Here is a 15,821-nt window from a genome sequence, read left to right as displayed (position 1 = left end):
TTTAAGTGCTTTAGTTTATCGATTGTCAAAGCAATCGTATTGGGTGTGCTGGAGACACCTAACACACAAGTTAAACATATATTTCATGAGGGAATTAAAACAATTTGTGAGAATTTTGAATACGTGTTCGTTGAAACCCGTAATACTACCGATACAGTTTGTAATGTGTGTATCTATAGATAATTTAACGCAGTTGAACCACTGTCCAAATGGCAGCGTAGATGAGGTCAACAGCACCATCTAGCGGTAATAAGTAAACATTGCTTTAAGGTAATTGCAAAATAAGCCAAACGTGACTGATACATGTGCACTTTATTTTCTCAGGACGATACAGTTCTGCGGTCATCGAAAGCCTTGCGATTGCTACAATGGTACTGAGAGAGTATTATATTATCATGACCGATATCTTATCAAGAGTCTCTAATAGAAATAATATTTATTTTCTTTCTCTTTTTTTAACTGAAATGGATTATTCTAGAGAAAAGCAGCCTTTTAACCAAAACAATTACAGAATTTTTTTTTAAAATATATTAGAGCATTCTCTTCATATGACAAAAAAAGTCACAAAATAACAATCAAGTAAGGGGAAGCATCTGTGCCTTTATCCTGTTGTTTTTGTAGCAGCATTTTTCCTCATTGCAGAGCAGTATGTTATGATGTATGACTATAAAGCATTGTCCTACAGTAAATCATTTAAATGTGTAATAAGGTCACGTCGACGTTTTAGCATTAGTTGTCACGAGCACCTAAAATATAACGTCAACTTGTGTCATATTCGTCGCAAATGAGGTTGAAGTAGACTTTTACGTTACGTTGTTCTTGGAAGCACGTGTGAAATAAGTATGTTCATTTATGTTGTTTTGGTTTTTTTGTGGTGTGTGACAAATCGAAACTGTATAGCCAGCATGCATGTAGGATAGATTTCTACACCAACAGGGCAGTTATTAGCAGTTGAAAAAAAAAACCTGGTCACACACAGTAAAACTAGTCATTTGACCCACATACATATGAAACACTTTTTTTTAGTGGCCCATATCTAGTGTCTGAATTTAAATCAGATCAATATGGGCCACTAAATAAATTCATTTCATTTTTGCTTGTGGGCCAAGTGAATAAAACCGTGCGGTCTTCTACTGGGCCTGTACATTTCTGCGTTGTGGTATAAATTGTAGACTACTGTACTTAGTCGTCTGTAGAACTCTTAAAAAGTGTCTGGAAACTTAACCCTGTGTTTTACAGCCTCTTTTGAGGAAACAATTTCTCGACAATAATTTTTTTTTTGTGCAAAACTTCTCCCAACACACTTGTCACTTATGTCTGTTCCGCACTTGCAGCAGGGTTGGCGTCTGCTCCATGATGCGCAGTAAGAGGTTATCAATGTAGTCTTCCAAGTCTCGCACCTGGGCTTTGACTTTTTTTAGCTCGGCCTCACATTTCTCCAGCTGCGCCCCCTGTTGTTCGGAGGCTGCCTGCTGCTTTTGCATGTCCATCTCCTGCTGTAGCAGCAGGGAGATCAGCTCCATGTTGGTCAGGTGCTGATACTGAGCCGTGTTGTCTACAATGGACTCCTAAAAACGAGAAAAGATGGAGAAGGCAGTTTAGTTTAACAAAGAATCACCACATGATAGTCCAGATTGTTGTCAAACTCATTTTGGTTCAGGGCCACATACAGCCTGATTAGATGCCAAGTGGGCCGGACCAGTACAATCATAACATAACTACTTTTAAATAACAACAAGTCCATGTTTTCCCCTTTGTTTTCATGCAAAGAAGTACAAGTATATTAGACAATATTCATATTTAATGAAATGTCATCAGAAAAAACATCACTGACATGAAGTGTTTGGACATTTTTTTACTTTCAAAATTCACCAAGAGGCCCGAATTAAACCCCCCAATGAACCGATTTTGGCCCACGGGTCGTATGCTTGACACCATTGCTCTAAGACATTTCATTTGAGGACCCAATAAACATACTTCTATTGTTCTCTTCCATCATATGGCCCTTATTAAACCCTTCCGAAGAATCTGGCCCACATTAGGCCTTTGAGACAACTCTGTCTACTCCAAAATAAAGCCAGTGCCCTACATTAAATAGAATGTAGGTCACTATCTACTATCTAACTTTTGCACTGAATGTGGGCCACATTCTTCTATTCTTAATTTTCAGTACAGTAAAACATAGACAGACCAACAGAGACCCTACAAACCTGCCTACAAACAAAAGTGAGCAGGAGCAGTTGTGGAGATGTTTGCTAAGTTTACTTTAAAGGAAGCGTTGGCGACAGCTAGTTCACTCTTCGCAGCACAACAAATGCCAGAATTTATCACAAGTCAGTGTAGAATTTCTAAGACCGACCTTTGAGTGGCGCGGCTGATGATGTAGAGGCAGATTAAATGATCCCAGAATACCAGACCAACAACAGTGTGACTTCTGGTGCTGCAGCAGCTGACACGGTGTAGCCCTGTAGCCCTGAGGCTGCTTTTCTAACAACAACACGCTAACTGTTGTGTTTACTCTGAACAGTTGAAACTAAATAATTAAATCATTTGCAAAATGATACGAATGAGAAGTGTTTTTCAGCAGTCATGGCTGGACATCATTCTTATTGGGTTCAGAATATGCAGTAAAGTCACTGTCTGAACAGTAATGAGATCAGCATTTCTCCCCCTGGTGCTGAAAGTAATACGTCCAGTCTAACAGGGAGCTGATAGGAAGCAGTTGAACATGTTCATCTGTGGGGGGGTTTTCTGCTGCTGATTCACAGTAGATTGATGTTTGTATCAAAAAGTAAAACAAAGCTGTACTGTATATGAAAGTAAACACAGATGCCAGTTGATATTTTTCTTTTTTCTCCCACATGTACCTGACTCCTCTCGGCTTCAGCTGCCACCTGGTGAGCACTGCTGCGTCCCGGGTGAATGGTAGATTTGAGTTTCTCCAGGACAGAACGCCCCTCCTTCTTCTCTGATTGGCTGGAGGTCAAAGGTTTCACTGGATGAGGTCTGGAAATACAAAGGTCAGAGCTGACATTTCAGCGTCAATTCTTATTATAGTAGTGTATTCTCTGTAACGGATTAGTTAGCCGTGCTGAAAATGTTTACACATACTTTTCCCATTTATTTATTCAACACGAAAATGGACAATTTATTATTTTCTCATGTTATTGAACTGCAAATAATACATTTCAAACAATACATCAAACAATGGTTGAATGTCCCTTTAAATCAGCTAATTGTAAATGTGAATATGTGAAAATATATGTGGGTAGGGTTACCTTAGTCAATGGCCAACAGCAAAAAATATAGAAGCTAAGCTGCAGGAAAAAGTGTGTGTGTAAACATTTTAGTATAAAGTATAAAAACAATATAAATATATTTTTATTTATATATAATGCCGACCTTTAGTCCCTTAGTTCTAAACCTCATGAGAGTAGATAGGTGTTTGGCCCTGTAATGTTTTATAAGTTTTAATAATCCTCTAAAATAAACATTACATTTTTATTAAAATATAATTAGTATATTTTTGTTAGAATTAAATTAGAGCCTGCATCAATGTTTTAACCACCTAATATAGAAACATCATAAGGAAATTGAAGCTTTGGAAGAGGGTCTGATCTGGCTTTATCTGATTCTTTTGCCAAAACCAAAAGACAATTTGCAAGAAACCTGATTTTAGTCTGTAGATGAGGTAAGATGGTGCAGAAGTCATCCCCTGATGCTTGATTTTTTTTACAAAAATGTAATATTTTGATGGAGGATGTGGATATTTATACATGATGAAAATGAATTTAGCATTTATTAATTCATATCTCTTTGTCGTAGTTTATTTTGTAGGTGGTAAATTCAAAACAAAAGTAAACTACCACTATATAAATGACAGCAGCCAAAAGAAACTGAAAGATGGGATGGGAAAAACCTCAACAGAAATGAAAAGTAGAGCAAAACACTCCTCATCCAAACAGACAGGCTTTGGATGGAACAGCAGAACACAAAGACAAGTGAAAGCATTTCACACAAAAACAAGTCAGCCATAAAGAAAACCAAGCAACAGTTCAACACAAAAACCACACGTGAAGTAAAGAAAAAAAACATCTGAGAGATTGATGAAACATGTCCTGTTATCAAATCTTTTAAGAACCTGGTTTGTGGATTTCTCACCTGCTCTCCTGACGGGGCAGGTTGTTAGCTGACTGTGTCTCCTCAGGCAAAAGTGAGGGGTGTACATCGATTAGGGGCCGGTCAGAGGTGGAGGTGAAGGTGGAGGAGATGTAGGGGGCCACAACCAGAGTACTGCTGCCTTCAGTACTGGGGCCTATGCTTGTGAGGTTTATGGAGGGACAAGAGGCTGGGCTAGGGCTGGCTATAGTCTGGAGGAAAGCAGAAGGAATGGAGGGTGTGCATAGTGGATGTTCTTGCAAAGATCCTCCAATCATGGACAGAGAAGGACTTCTCAAGTTTGGTGCTACTTTGGCATGAAGGTCTAAAAAACTAACCTCGGGCGGTTTCCCCGTTAAACAGAACTTTGTAAGACGAGGTACATTGTTTTTTACGTTTTTTTGAAGGGGTGTGTTGGTATCTTCTTGCAAGCCTAAGAGTCTGAACGACTGAGTAACTCTTTGTACTACTAGTGATTCACTGGCTTCTGGAATGTTCCTGAAAGGGGACAGATCCTTCTCCAGCACATTATCTCCACTTCTGCTGTGTGGCTTTGGACTGGCCACCCCTCTAGGTCTTAAACGTGCACTAACTACCCCAGAAAACATCTGGGTCTGCTTCAGCTCAGCCCGCAGGTTACCATTATCGTCAATACCCTTTTGTGTCTCTCGGAACTCATTATCACTCATTGTTCCAACTTGTCTGAGTTTAGTTTCAAGAATACTCAAGTCAGACTTCAGTTTTGAGGGTGACAATATCCCAGTTTTACAGCCAGTTTTTGTGGAGTTATTACAAGGTGGACAATCCCGGCAACTCCCTTGGCAAACTGGAGATACCTTGCACAGTTTACTGGGTGAAACAGTAATTTCGTTTGTCACAGGGTTTTTAGCATCCGTCACAGAGTCCATGTTTGTGTTCTCTAAGGTGTCCCAAGGTGTGTCGTCCTTCTTTAAGGTATCCTCAGCCCTGCACGTGTTCTTGAAAGTCTCCTCCAGAATGTTGATGCTTTTTGAGGGGTCCTCAGATATCTTCATGTCATCCATGTCCATGTCCTCAGGTATAATCTCTTTCTGGTAATCAGCTGTTGGAGAATCTTCTCCAGTTTCAGGGGAAAACTCCCCTAAACTCTTGATACTTTTGAGAGTATCGGCCACCTCTGATTGAGAGGAACCATCGGAATCGATAAAACCAAAGTCCATGTTGTCCACATTCATGTTCAAATCTTCCAAAGTCAATGAGAAAGACACGTTATTGTTGGCACACATGTCTTCGGTCGGGTTATCCTGCACTGCTTCTTCAACTGGACTACAACTTCTATCCAGATCCTTGAAGTCAGGATTTGTAAAGTTTGAATTTGACATGTTCAAAAGTTCTTTAACAGAGATTTTGCTCTCAGGAAGCACTGAAGTGTTCTCTTTTATGGCATTATTTGTAGAATTGTTTTCAGAGGTTAATGACAAATGGTGACCACTAAACTTGGGTTGTCCACAGTTTACTTGATACATTCGTCCGTACAGGTCCTGTTCAAACAGCATCCCTCCCCAGCAGTTAGTTACGTCTTCCAAAGGTTCGTATTTGAACTTTTTTGGCTTTTCTTCACAGATGAAAGCTGTGGATGTTGTGTTTGTGTGCCGTTTTGAGGGAACGCTGCTAGAGTCGGATGTCTCACTGTTTGTTTGCGAGTCTGGAGAGGCAGTGCTTCGTCCATGATGACGTGACGCTACACCAGTCTGGGAAAGCAGATAGGCTTCTTTGTGGACGGCCAGCTCCTGACCTCTGTGTAGCCATCCGTCAGAGTAAATCTCATTCATTTGTGTTCTTAACAACCGTCTGGGGGGTAAAGGTGGAGGCTGCAGATCCTGAGTAGGATTTATTGGATTTCTAGATCTATAGAACAGTGTAGGACTTGCTACTAGATGTTTCTGGGAAGGAGCACCTTTTGGGGAATTGATCCTGCTGGAAGCTAGAGCCTTAAAACCATCATCCATATCTCCTGACATGGAGCGTTGGAATAGATGGTTTGGGGAATGGGGTATAGTGACTCTGGGTAATAACGCAGGAAGAGATGTCTGTCTTGCTACTGGTCTGGGGCGTTCACGCCTTATGGAAGAGTTACCATCACAGGCAGGGCTGGGTGTTGAGGACAGACTGATATAATGAAAGGGTGAGGAACCAGCAGAGGGTGAGGCAGAGAGAGGAGGTGACCTGTGAAGGTCTTCACCTACCAGCTCTTCAAAGAAAGGATTGCGTTGCATTTGAGGGAGAAAAGGGTTGGACGGGGAGACAGGAGTTGAAGAAGGAGAGTCACAGGATGTGTGGTCATCAGGTGAGACCTGATGAGATGGGGAGGTGCAGTGAGGGGAGAGGGGAATAGGGGAGTGAGGAGAAAGGGGAGGGAGCATGTCTGAGCTGCTTTCTACCTTAGGAGAAACTTCCAGCCTGTGAAGGAAAATAGGGTTCTTCTTAGTTCATGATGTTCCAGGTTCCCAACGAATTAGCAGAGACAAAACTCAAAATCACATGAAACCATAAGGAGTAATAACAAATGAGACTTAAATGAAAATATAAAAGCACATATGCAAAATAATCAAGCAACAAAGTAATAAAAAATAAAGCGGTGTAGGCATAAATGATCATCTATGTTTGGTATGAGCGCATGGAATTTCATCCTTTGGTAAGGAGCAGTTTTTTCTAACCCACAGTGACTGTGCATCTTCTATGAAACAACAAAAATGAAAATTGAAATACACATGGATGATGATACAGCATGAAGCAGGGAAGGTAGAAACACTTTCACTGGCACTGGGTGAAAGAACAATTCCTGGAACCTTATAATAAGAACTCTTGACTCATTCTAAGAGTCCAGGAATTGTTCTTTTGTCTGATTTTGATACCTTGTCTTCTATTGGAGTACAACCTAGGCTGGGAATAGTTTGCACTACAACAGATAAGATGAACCACACATACTTTGCAAAAATGAACAACACAACTCACAGCTATTTTACCATTATATTAAGGTGACTGTCACGACTACTTTCTGAAAACTGAAAAATTAACTATTAGCTGTATTAGCTTTAGTCTTTTATTCTCAGTTTTAATTTTGTGATGGAAATGTTTTCTATTCTTGGCAATTTCTTATCTGCCCGTGGTTAAATGTCACCTTTTCTTCCCTTTTTTTTTTTTTTGCTTTTTGTATTTCTACATGTGTTATAAATACCTGGAAGCTAATACTTAGCAAATTCACTTCTTACAGCCTTACTTTTTTTTAAAATGTCTGCTGGCTTCTATGGATTGACATATTTTCTTAATGTAAATTGAGGTATTTATTGCCAATGTTTAGCAAACGTTATCCTTTTTTTCCTAGAATTTTGCTATTTCTGGTCAAATAGTTTAAACAATATGAATATATTTTCTCTAACTACATGCTTTTGTTGTAACATGTAGGACAAACACATCTTTTGACTATTTTTTCTTGTTCTGGCTTTTACCTACCGAACCCCTCGTTGCATATTTATCCTATAATATGGGTCACTTCTTAGTAACTATCTTGACTTTTAGTATTTATGCTTCCTGGACTAGATTCTCTCCTTTTTGATGCACATTGACCCAGTTTGTTAACTATGCTGGAACGCTCTGTAATTTAGTTTAGCACACTGAAACGATGACTCACCTAGGTTTGTTCTGAGAATCTCCAGAGCCAAACCATCCTCTCAGCCTCCCCTCGGAGCCTGAAGCAGCCTGATTCAGGTCTGATTTCACCGGCAGAGACTCACTTCTGCCTCCTGAGAATAATGACTTCCGTAGCTTCTTCCCTTTTTCAGGTGAACCTCCAGAAGACGAGGCGGATGAAGACCCAGCCTGGGTGGATCCGCTCTCTGACTTAGCATGCTGACTTGGAGGAATTTCTTTTTCTTCCTCCTTCTCTTCTTTTCGCACCTTGTCGAAAGACCAGCGGCGTCCCTCTGAGAAGGAGACTTTGTCCTCACTCTTCTTGGTCAGGTTCTGCAGGGACCGGGACAGCGGAGAGCATTTCTCTAAAAGGACCAGCTTAGAGTGAAGAGCTGCTGAGTTCTTTGGAGTAGATGGCTCTGACTCATAGACATGGCTTCCATTGATGCACAGCGAAGACTTGGACTGGGTCATGGACTGACCCTTCAGAGACTCCACTGCTAAGTTTGTTCGAGGGAAGGCTGTGGTGATCTTGCTAGCTTCATCGCTCAAGGCGCGCTTGTGTGTGAGAACTTTGGTTGTGTGCTGGCTGGTGAGCACTGTTGGACACAAGGACAGAAAAAAATATGTAAGGAGGATTCTGCACAGTAGAAACCACACCATAATCTATGATAAATCAGCTTTGAGGATTCTGGTCCCCGTAGAGAAAAGGAAAGGGTTTCCATATTTTTCATTACTACAAGGCCAGATATCAGTGCAGGAACTTCAGACAGTACTGAACTCATTTTTTAATAAGCACCTAAAAATTATAGACTAGAAAACTAAATCATAAACCAAAACTTGTTGAAGAACAAGATGGACCTATTATCATGAGCTGAGAACAGAGAAAGTAAATCATTTTGACAGCACACCACTACACACGGTATCATTTTGACAGCACACCACTACACACTACGAAAAGCGACCTCTGCATTTGCACCTCAGTGGTAACTTGGCAGTTTTTTGACTCGAACCTAAAACCCAAGTCTGCATCCTTGACCACCAAGCCACCACTGCCCAATAAGCAACCAGTAACTAAGCTACCACTGTCAGTAAAAGGACAAGGACCAAGATGCAGAACAAAGTACTGTACAGGTCTGTGTGGTATTGTGTGCCCATAAAGACATGAATAATTTAAATCTTTACCTTTTTTTGCTAAATCTGTTTCTCCTAAGTGAGTGTCCACTCTGACTTTGCTCGTGTAGATGGGGGAGCTGGGAGGGTCTGACATCAGGTCCAGACTGGGTGGAGGTCCAGGGTTATCACTGGCCATGGAAGACATGCTGCTGTCTGAAGCCAGAGATGAACAGGACCTAGTGTCTGAAGACTTCCTCAGCTTCCCTTTGAAGAAATCCTTCATCTTGCTTCTTTTCTCCTCTGAAATCTCGACATCACCTGAGTCCTTCACCCCTCCGCCTCCTACTTCTCCACTAAAACTATTCTCCTCGAATGACTGTCCCAGAGATCCTGACAGCGCAGCGTAACGACCTGGAACGATGGCAGAGGAGGACTCCACATCCCCCTTCTTTTTCCCCGTGACACGGTCTTTAAGTTTTCCAAAGGCGGATCGCGGTTTGTCCTTGATGGTTAGATCGAACATGCTGGCCGTCATGTTGTTGCGGGTGAACTGGACAGTCACCTGGAGTTCACCACGTTCCTTTTCCTTCCTCCCTGCTTTGGAGTTGAGTTTGAACCATCTGGGGGAAAAGAAGAGCAACATAATCACTGACACCATAAGACTTAAAAAAAAGGGGGAATTCTTGGAAATTCCTTTTGCGTTAGAAGAATCTAAGGTCTGTGTACCACTCCTTGATTCTCAGAATAGATTGGTAAAACGGTTCCTCTAACTGTCTTTTAGTTCCTGGTCAATTCCATGTAGAAACACTCCTTGATTCTCAGAATAGATTGGTGAAAAAGTTCCTCTGTCTTTTAGTTACTGGTCAATTCCATGTAGAACCATATTAATCTTTTGTTTGGGTTGAAGTTCCTGGTACTAAGTACCATATGGGTCAGATCTTTATAGCCAAAAATGTTTGTAGTAAAGTTAGCGTCTCATCTGTCTGCTTCCCAACATTCCACATATTCTGTTACATTATCCTGAAATAACACTGAGGGGTTTAGTCAGTAAAGAAAAATCTTAGAACATAAAAACGAATTGTTGCAGGCAAAAGAATTTACTCCAAATTCCCTTCAGTCCACCCACACACCTTTGTCCAGCACGAGCTGGGCCAAAACTGTGAACACTGCGAGGAGTCATGCTTTCTGTGTGTTTTCACAGTGGACCAGAGAGTGTTATCGAGCCAAAACTCGCAGCAAAAATCCAGACCAAAAGCAGAGGAGCGAGTAATGAAATCCAGATGTTTTGTACAGTACTTTCACATGTACCTTCACATGTTACTGGCATATCGCCTGGGGCTCAGTTGTGGCCTTCAAATACTATATTTGAAGTAAGATTATATATGATTTTTTTTAAAAAAACATAGTAAAAACAAATGACTGACATGTAGTTCTGTTCTTATTTAAAACAGTTAAGTAAATAACATGTGCATTTTAGAGGAGGTCCAGTCTGGAAGTGAACTGTGTTAAAACGACAGTCACTACAGAATCATGCACAGAAATGCAGTGTGAGGTTCAGAGCTAAAAAAAAAAAAAAGAGTCATTATTCTGCAAAAGGGACAGTCAGCTGAGAACAATCTGGAGAGAAAAGGATTATTTAGTTTGTACTTCATTTGAATTTTTTGTCATTAGAGATGTTAAGTACGGTCTGCAAAATTCTAAATTCTCTGATTTTTTAGTAGTAATAATGTATTTATGTTTAGCAATGCTGCATCGAAAGGAAGTGAAAACATATAGGGAAATAACTTTTTAAAAAAACATAAAAAGAATAACATGGCAAATTAAACTGGAGATGATCACACACAGAAAGTTGGTCCATCTCTAACAAATTCCATAGTCTGAGGTCATACAGTACACCGATGTACACGCAGCAGATTCTGTTGCGGTGATTCGGCTCTGACCTTGCATCATCAACATGTTCTCCAAGAGCAGTTTTTTTTAATCAGACCTTGTACAGGTGGAACAAACTGATCTATTTATATCTGAGCTGAGAGAGCAAATGTGGTTAGAGAGAGGAGCCTGATAACGTCTCAGAAGGTCTGAGAAAGGACCGACACGGATACCTCAGGTTACAGAGAGAACAGTTTCCAGGAACAGCAGCTACGGTCAAGAGAAACCGTTGGAAAATAAAATGATGAAATCCTGTTTTCACTGTTGAAAAAGGGTAGTCTTCGTAAAGTGCAGTGCATTGTGGGTGGATGGTAGTTGTAGTCTAGGGTAAATTGATAATAAAGCAAAACACTCAGCCCTCCCCTCTCTGCAGCCTTTCACTATTTACATATTACCCAGAAGATTGTTCTCTCTTGTGGCGCTTTGGCCCAGAGGCAATGTCTCTGTCATTGGTGTGCAACCCCAGGGTTCACCTCCTGGGCAAGTTCGAATCCCGGTTAGGGCAGTTGGTACTTTCCAGTGGACTCACCACCCGCAGGAAGGTTTGGGGGGTTGGTACGGTGCAGTGTGATCTGGGTGGCGACTGCTGCTATGGTTTGACTGACCATCTGGGTATTTTATTTCTGTATAAAAATGGCCGAGTATTCTTCACTTTAATGTTGTTGATAATTAAAACCGGCTTCTGCACTTTTGCTTTTAATACTTAATGAAATCAACTGTAAAAATGTAGGTATTACATGCACCGGCAGGGAACTTTAGCCGTTAAGGTCCTGTTCCAGAGTTTAGAGTAAAACTGATTTGCATTCAATAATAAGTCAAACACAACCTACTCGTCTCTCGGACACATCCCCTCTTGGAAGATCTTATCCAGAGGGATGATGGTCTGACCCAGAAACACGTCCAGACCAATGAGAACCCGGTGCATCACGGTGAAGACCAGATCTCCGCTCCCCGGGGGGAAGCAGCTGCGGCTGCCCTCCTCCAGGATCCCGGGGAGCAGCTCGAAACAGCATTCCTCATTCCAGGCGGGCATCTCCGCCTTCTCCACCAGGCCGGTGGTGTACTTCTCCTTCCCCATCTGGATGATGGTGTAGAGGTAGCGGCTGCCGTGTTTGCCCTTGGTGCGCAGTCCTTTGGCGCGTAGCACGGTGACATTAACGTGCGTCGGCACCCACCGTTGATCATCATCCAGATCTATCAGCGACATCATTGTTGCAGCAGGGATGTGACGGGAGACCCCTTCTCTAAACAGCGGCCGCTCTGCAGCGTCTCTCTCTCCGGCTGTCGGTCGGTTTGGGAGGGATCATTCCCCCGAATCACGCCACAGAGTCGGTTCTGCGCAGAAAAGCCTCTTCTGCGGATTCTGTCCGAAGTGCGCCGAGCCTCAGAGAGTTTACGCGAGGTCACTTCTGTTCTGGTGACGCCTCTGTGCTCAACTTGGATCTTCGCTACGTGACATTCCCAAATTTAATCAGTGCAAACCACGTTAGCGGATTCCCGTTATTATGATCCCGATATCTGGCTGCCTGGAGACATGTCACTTTCACTGTCCTGTCCCAAATCTGCTGTTGGTGCACGGCCCGCCCTTGCACGGCCCGCCCTCAGCAGCAGCAGCAGCAGCAGCAGCAGCAGCAGCAGCAGCAGCAGCAGCAGCAGCAGCAGCAGCAGCAGCAGCAGCAGCAGCAGCAGCAGCAGCAGCAGCAGCAGCAGCAGCAGCAGCAGCGAACAGAGATGCTGCAGAGGTAAAAGAGAAACCCCCAGACACACTGACAACAGCACACTTCACTGGACTCCACTCAGTCAGAAAACACAGCTCTTCTTCACTAAAACCAGTCAAATGTCTAAACCTGAACAAATAACCACCTTTAACTGCAATATATAAAATATTTAAATTGTAAAAAAAAATACGATTTCACATCATTGTGGAGATAACCACCTTTAACTGCAATATATAAACTATTTTAAGATTATAAGAGATAAGATTTAACTGTAAGAACCAAAAAAGCATCTTATTTCACTATTCATCCAACAGCATGCACCTGATAATGCTTCATATCCATCAGCATTGTATCGCGCAATATTAATATTTATTTAATGTGCTTTTTTTCTTTTTTATCAGTTGTATCGCGCAATATTAATATTTATTTTATGTGCTTTTTTTCTTTTATCAGGATGGCCACCGCACGTCACTGGGGAGAACCAGTACTATCTGCTGTCGGAGAAAGGCACCTACAGTCATTCGCTTCAGTGGGGAGGAGCTTACTGATAACGGTCTCAGATGGCAGTGAGTTGGTCCCACAATGAGCGGTATGTTGGCACTCAAGGTCAACTGTAGGGGGCGCAATGATATTGGAACGTTTGTATACAAGGAAATAAGGACTACGTTGTACGTCCTTATTTCCGGTTGCGGTGTGTTATGCTAACACTGTTAGCCGTTTGAGCTTCCGGTGGGCGTTGACGTACATCAAACTGTACACAGTGGCTACATGTGATTGATTTAAAAGGTGGGTTTTTGAAAACAATTATTGGTTGTATTTTGTTTGAAATGGTAGTCGTTCAGCCGAGGCCGTTAGTGCAGTTTACGCAAGCATATGCGTCTCTCGTTGCGGTGGTAAATAAGACATTGGCGTTTGACAGACCTTAAAGGTTATGTTATCATGCTACAGCACAGTGTTGTGAAACCAATAAAAGCATAATAATTGTAATATTGCGATTAATTATCTGACAGTTGTTGTACCAAGTAAATGTGTATACTATTGTTATTCTAAATTAAATTGGTTTGATGTGTATGTATAGTAAAGTATACCACATACCTGTGAGATGTGTATACATAAGCAGAACTAGTATAATTATATGGATGTTAGGTGAACAAGTGATATGAAATATATGCACAGTGTAAACATGAAATAAACAGCTATATAGGCGATTCCAGCAGACTGATTAGTGTAAGTGTTTAAATGTATTTTGGTTAATTTCTGTCACATGCTTTATATTTTGGTGTTTAATTTTTGCTCCGTGTCCCTTCTTTAATGCCTGCCATCAGAATCGATTAAAACGACATGTTTTCCACAGACAAGTAGTGACTACGTTGTAGCTGCTTTTAAGGAGAACCATGTTAACATGTGACACAATGACGTCTTCTAACCTGCAGGGTTCTTCCAAGCTGTGTACAAGGAGGAGTTTGGCAGGAGTCAAAGGTCATTCTGGTCCCATCAACTGTGTGGCGTTCCACCCTGACTGCAAGAGGTAAATGAGACCAACACAGCTTTTGATTGTTCCAGAAATAGTTACATCGAGGGCAACTGGACAAGGTAGGTTTTACCTGTCCTCAAGAGGCTTCTTTAGTTCAGCAGAACTAAAGAAGCCTCCTGGATGAGAAATGTCTTTAAAAAAACCAAAAAAAAACGACTTCGTCCAATTGCCCTTAATGTAATTACTTTTGGATTAAATGACTGAGAACCTACACAGACAACTTATGATTGCATTTTGTATGCTATTGTCATTGTCTTAACAGAGTGCAATGGAGAAGCAACTTTATTTGAAGCAGATCACTTGTTGAGTAAGTATTTTACTGGAAAGTGTTATTCAGCTCATAATAAGGCATGTTTTGGGTGATTTTTGAAATATTCATATAAAATATTTTTTGGACTTTTAAACACAAAATATTCACTTGGCAGCATGTTTTAGGACATAATCTTGCATTTTAAGGCATTTCTGGGACTTTTTATTTTTATGGATATGTTCACGATGGTAAGGCTATAGTAAGGCATGTTTTGGGTGATTTTTTTTAAATATTCATATAAAATACTTTTTGGACTTTTAAACACAAAATATTCACTTGGCAGCATGCTTTAGGACCTAATCTTGCATTTTAAGGCATTTCTGGGACTTTTTATTTTTATGGATATGTTCACGATGGTAAGGCTATAGTAAGGCATGTTTTGGGTGATTTTTGAAATATTCATATAAAATACTTTTTGGCCTTTAAAACACAAAATATTCACTTGGCAGCATGCTTTAGGACCTAATCTTGCATTTTAGTGCATTTCTGGGACTTTTTATCTTTATGGATATTTTCACGATGGTAAGGCTATAGTAAGGCATGTTTTGGGTGATTTTTGAAATATTCATATAAAATACTTTTTGGACTTTAAAACACAAAATATTCACTTGGCAGCATGTTTTAGGACATAATCTTGCATTTTAAGGCATTTCTTGGGCTTTTTATTTGTATGGATATTTTCACGATGGTAAGGCTATAGTAAGGCATGTTTTGGGTGATTTTTTTTAAATATTCATATAAAATACTTTTTGGCCTTTAAAACACAAAATATCCACTTGGCAGCATGCTTTAGGACCTAATCTTGCATTTTAAGGCATTTCTGGGACTTTTTATTTTTATGGATATGTTCACGATGGTAAGGCTATAGTAAGGCATGTTTTGGGTGATTTTTTTTAAATATTCATATAAAATACTTTTTGGCCTTTAAAACACAAAATATCCACTTGGCAGCATGCTTTAGGACCTAATCTTGCATTTTAAGGCATTTCTGGGACTTTTTATTTTTATGGATATGTTCACGATGGTAAGGCTATAGTAAGGCATGTTTTGGGTGATTCTTGAAATATTCATATAAAATACTTTTTGGCCTTTAAAACACAAAATATTCACTTGGCAGCATGCTTTAGGCAAGTGCTTTTAAATTATAATGGAACTCTTGTTTTTCAAACAAACATTTGGTCGTTGTCGAGCGTGTATGGATGTCACGAGGGGAAAGTTTAAACTACATAAGGACCAGTTTTATGTTATGTTGGCCATTTTATGGTCACTAGTGCGTTTTTTTTCTTTCTCGATAAACATTTTTTGGGGTCAAGTTAACCTGCTAGCGTGTGTTTAGTGCTGCGGTGCAGCGTTCTCATCCGTGTAAACACTCACTGCACAGCGAATG

General features: G+C 40.8%; 1 protein-coding gene and 1 long non-coding RNA gene across 2 annotated transcripts; one reads left to right on the top strand and one right to left on the bottom strand.

Annotated features, from left to right (window-relative positions):
• Nucleotides 1-12,453, bottom strand: rab11fip5b (RAB11 family interacting protein 5b (class I)). Its single transcript, XM_008326516.3, has 6 exons — nucleotides 11,703-12,453; nucleotides 9,013-9,563; nucleotides 7,829-8,426; nucleotides 4,162-6,597; nucleotides 2,868-3,006; nucleotides 1-1,568 (listed from the first exon to the last, which is right to left on the bottom strand). The coding sequence occupies exons 1-6, from the start codon at nucleotides 12,080-12,082 to the stop codon at nucleotides 1,308-1,310; spliced, it is 4,365 nt and encodes a 1,454-aa protein (XP_008324738.1). The 5' UTR covers nucleotides 12,083-12,453; the 3' UTR covers nucleotides 1-1,307.
• Nucleotides 12,454-13,208: 755 nt separating this feature from the next.
• On the top strand, nucleotides 13,209-14,480 carry LOC103390591 (uncharacterized). Its single transcript, XR_522700.3, has 3 exons — nucleotides 13,209-13,376; nucleotides 14,024-14,118; nucleotides 14,387-14,480. It is a non-coding gene; the product is annotated as an uncharacterized LOC103390591 (long non-coding RNA).
• The last annotated feature ends 1,341 nt before the right edge of the window (nucleotides 14,481-15,821 follow it).

Source organism: Cynoglossus semilaevis, chromosome 15, assembly GCF_000523025.1.
Source record: "Cynoglossus semilaevis isolate Cse_v1.0 chromosome 15, Cse_v1.0, whole genome shotgun sequence".
In the NCBI taxonomy this organism is placed as follows: Eukaryota; Metazoa; Chordata; class Actinopteri; order Pleuronectiformes; family Cynoglossidae; genus Cynoglossus; species Cynoglossus semilaevis.
The sequence above is the reverse complement of the archived record's forward strand: the minus strand, read 5'-3'. Positions and strand labels throughout refer to the sequence as shown.

Excerpts from the sequence above, each read along its gene's own strand:
- rab11fip5b (XM_008326516.3), bottom strand. The coding sequence starts at position 12,082 with ATGATGTCGCTGATAGATCTGGATGATGATCAACGGTGGGTGCCGACG. Across the intron at positions 9,564-11,702 it reads GGGATGTGTCCGAGAGACGA|ATGGTTCAAACTCAACTCCA; the intron begins GTAGGTTGTGTT and ends CTTTTCCCCCAG. Across the intron at positions 3,007-4,161 it reads CTGCCCCGTCAGGAGAGCAG|ACCTCATCCAGTGAAACCTT; the intron begins GTGAGAAATCCA and ends TTGTATTTCCAG.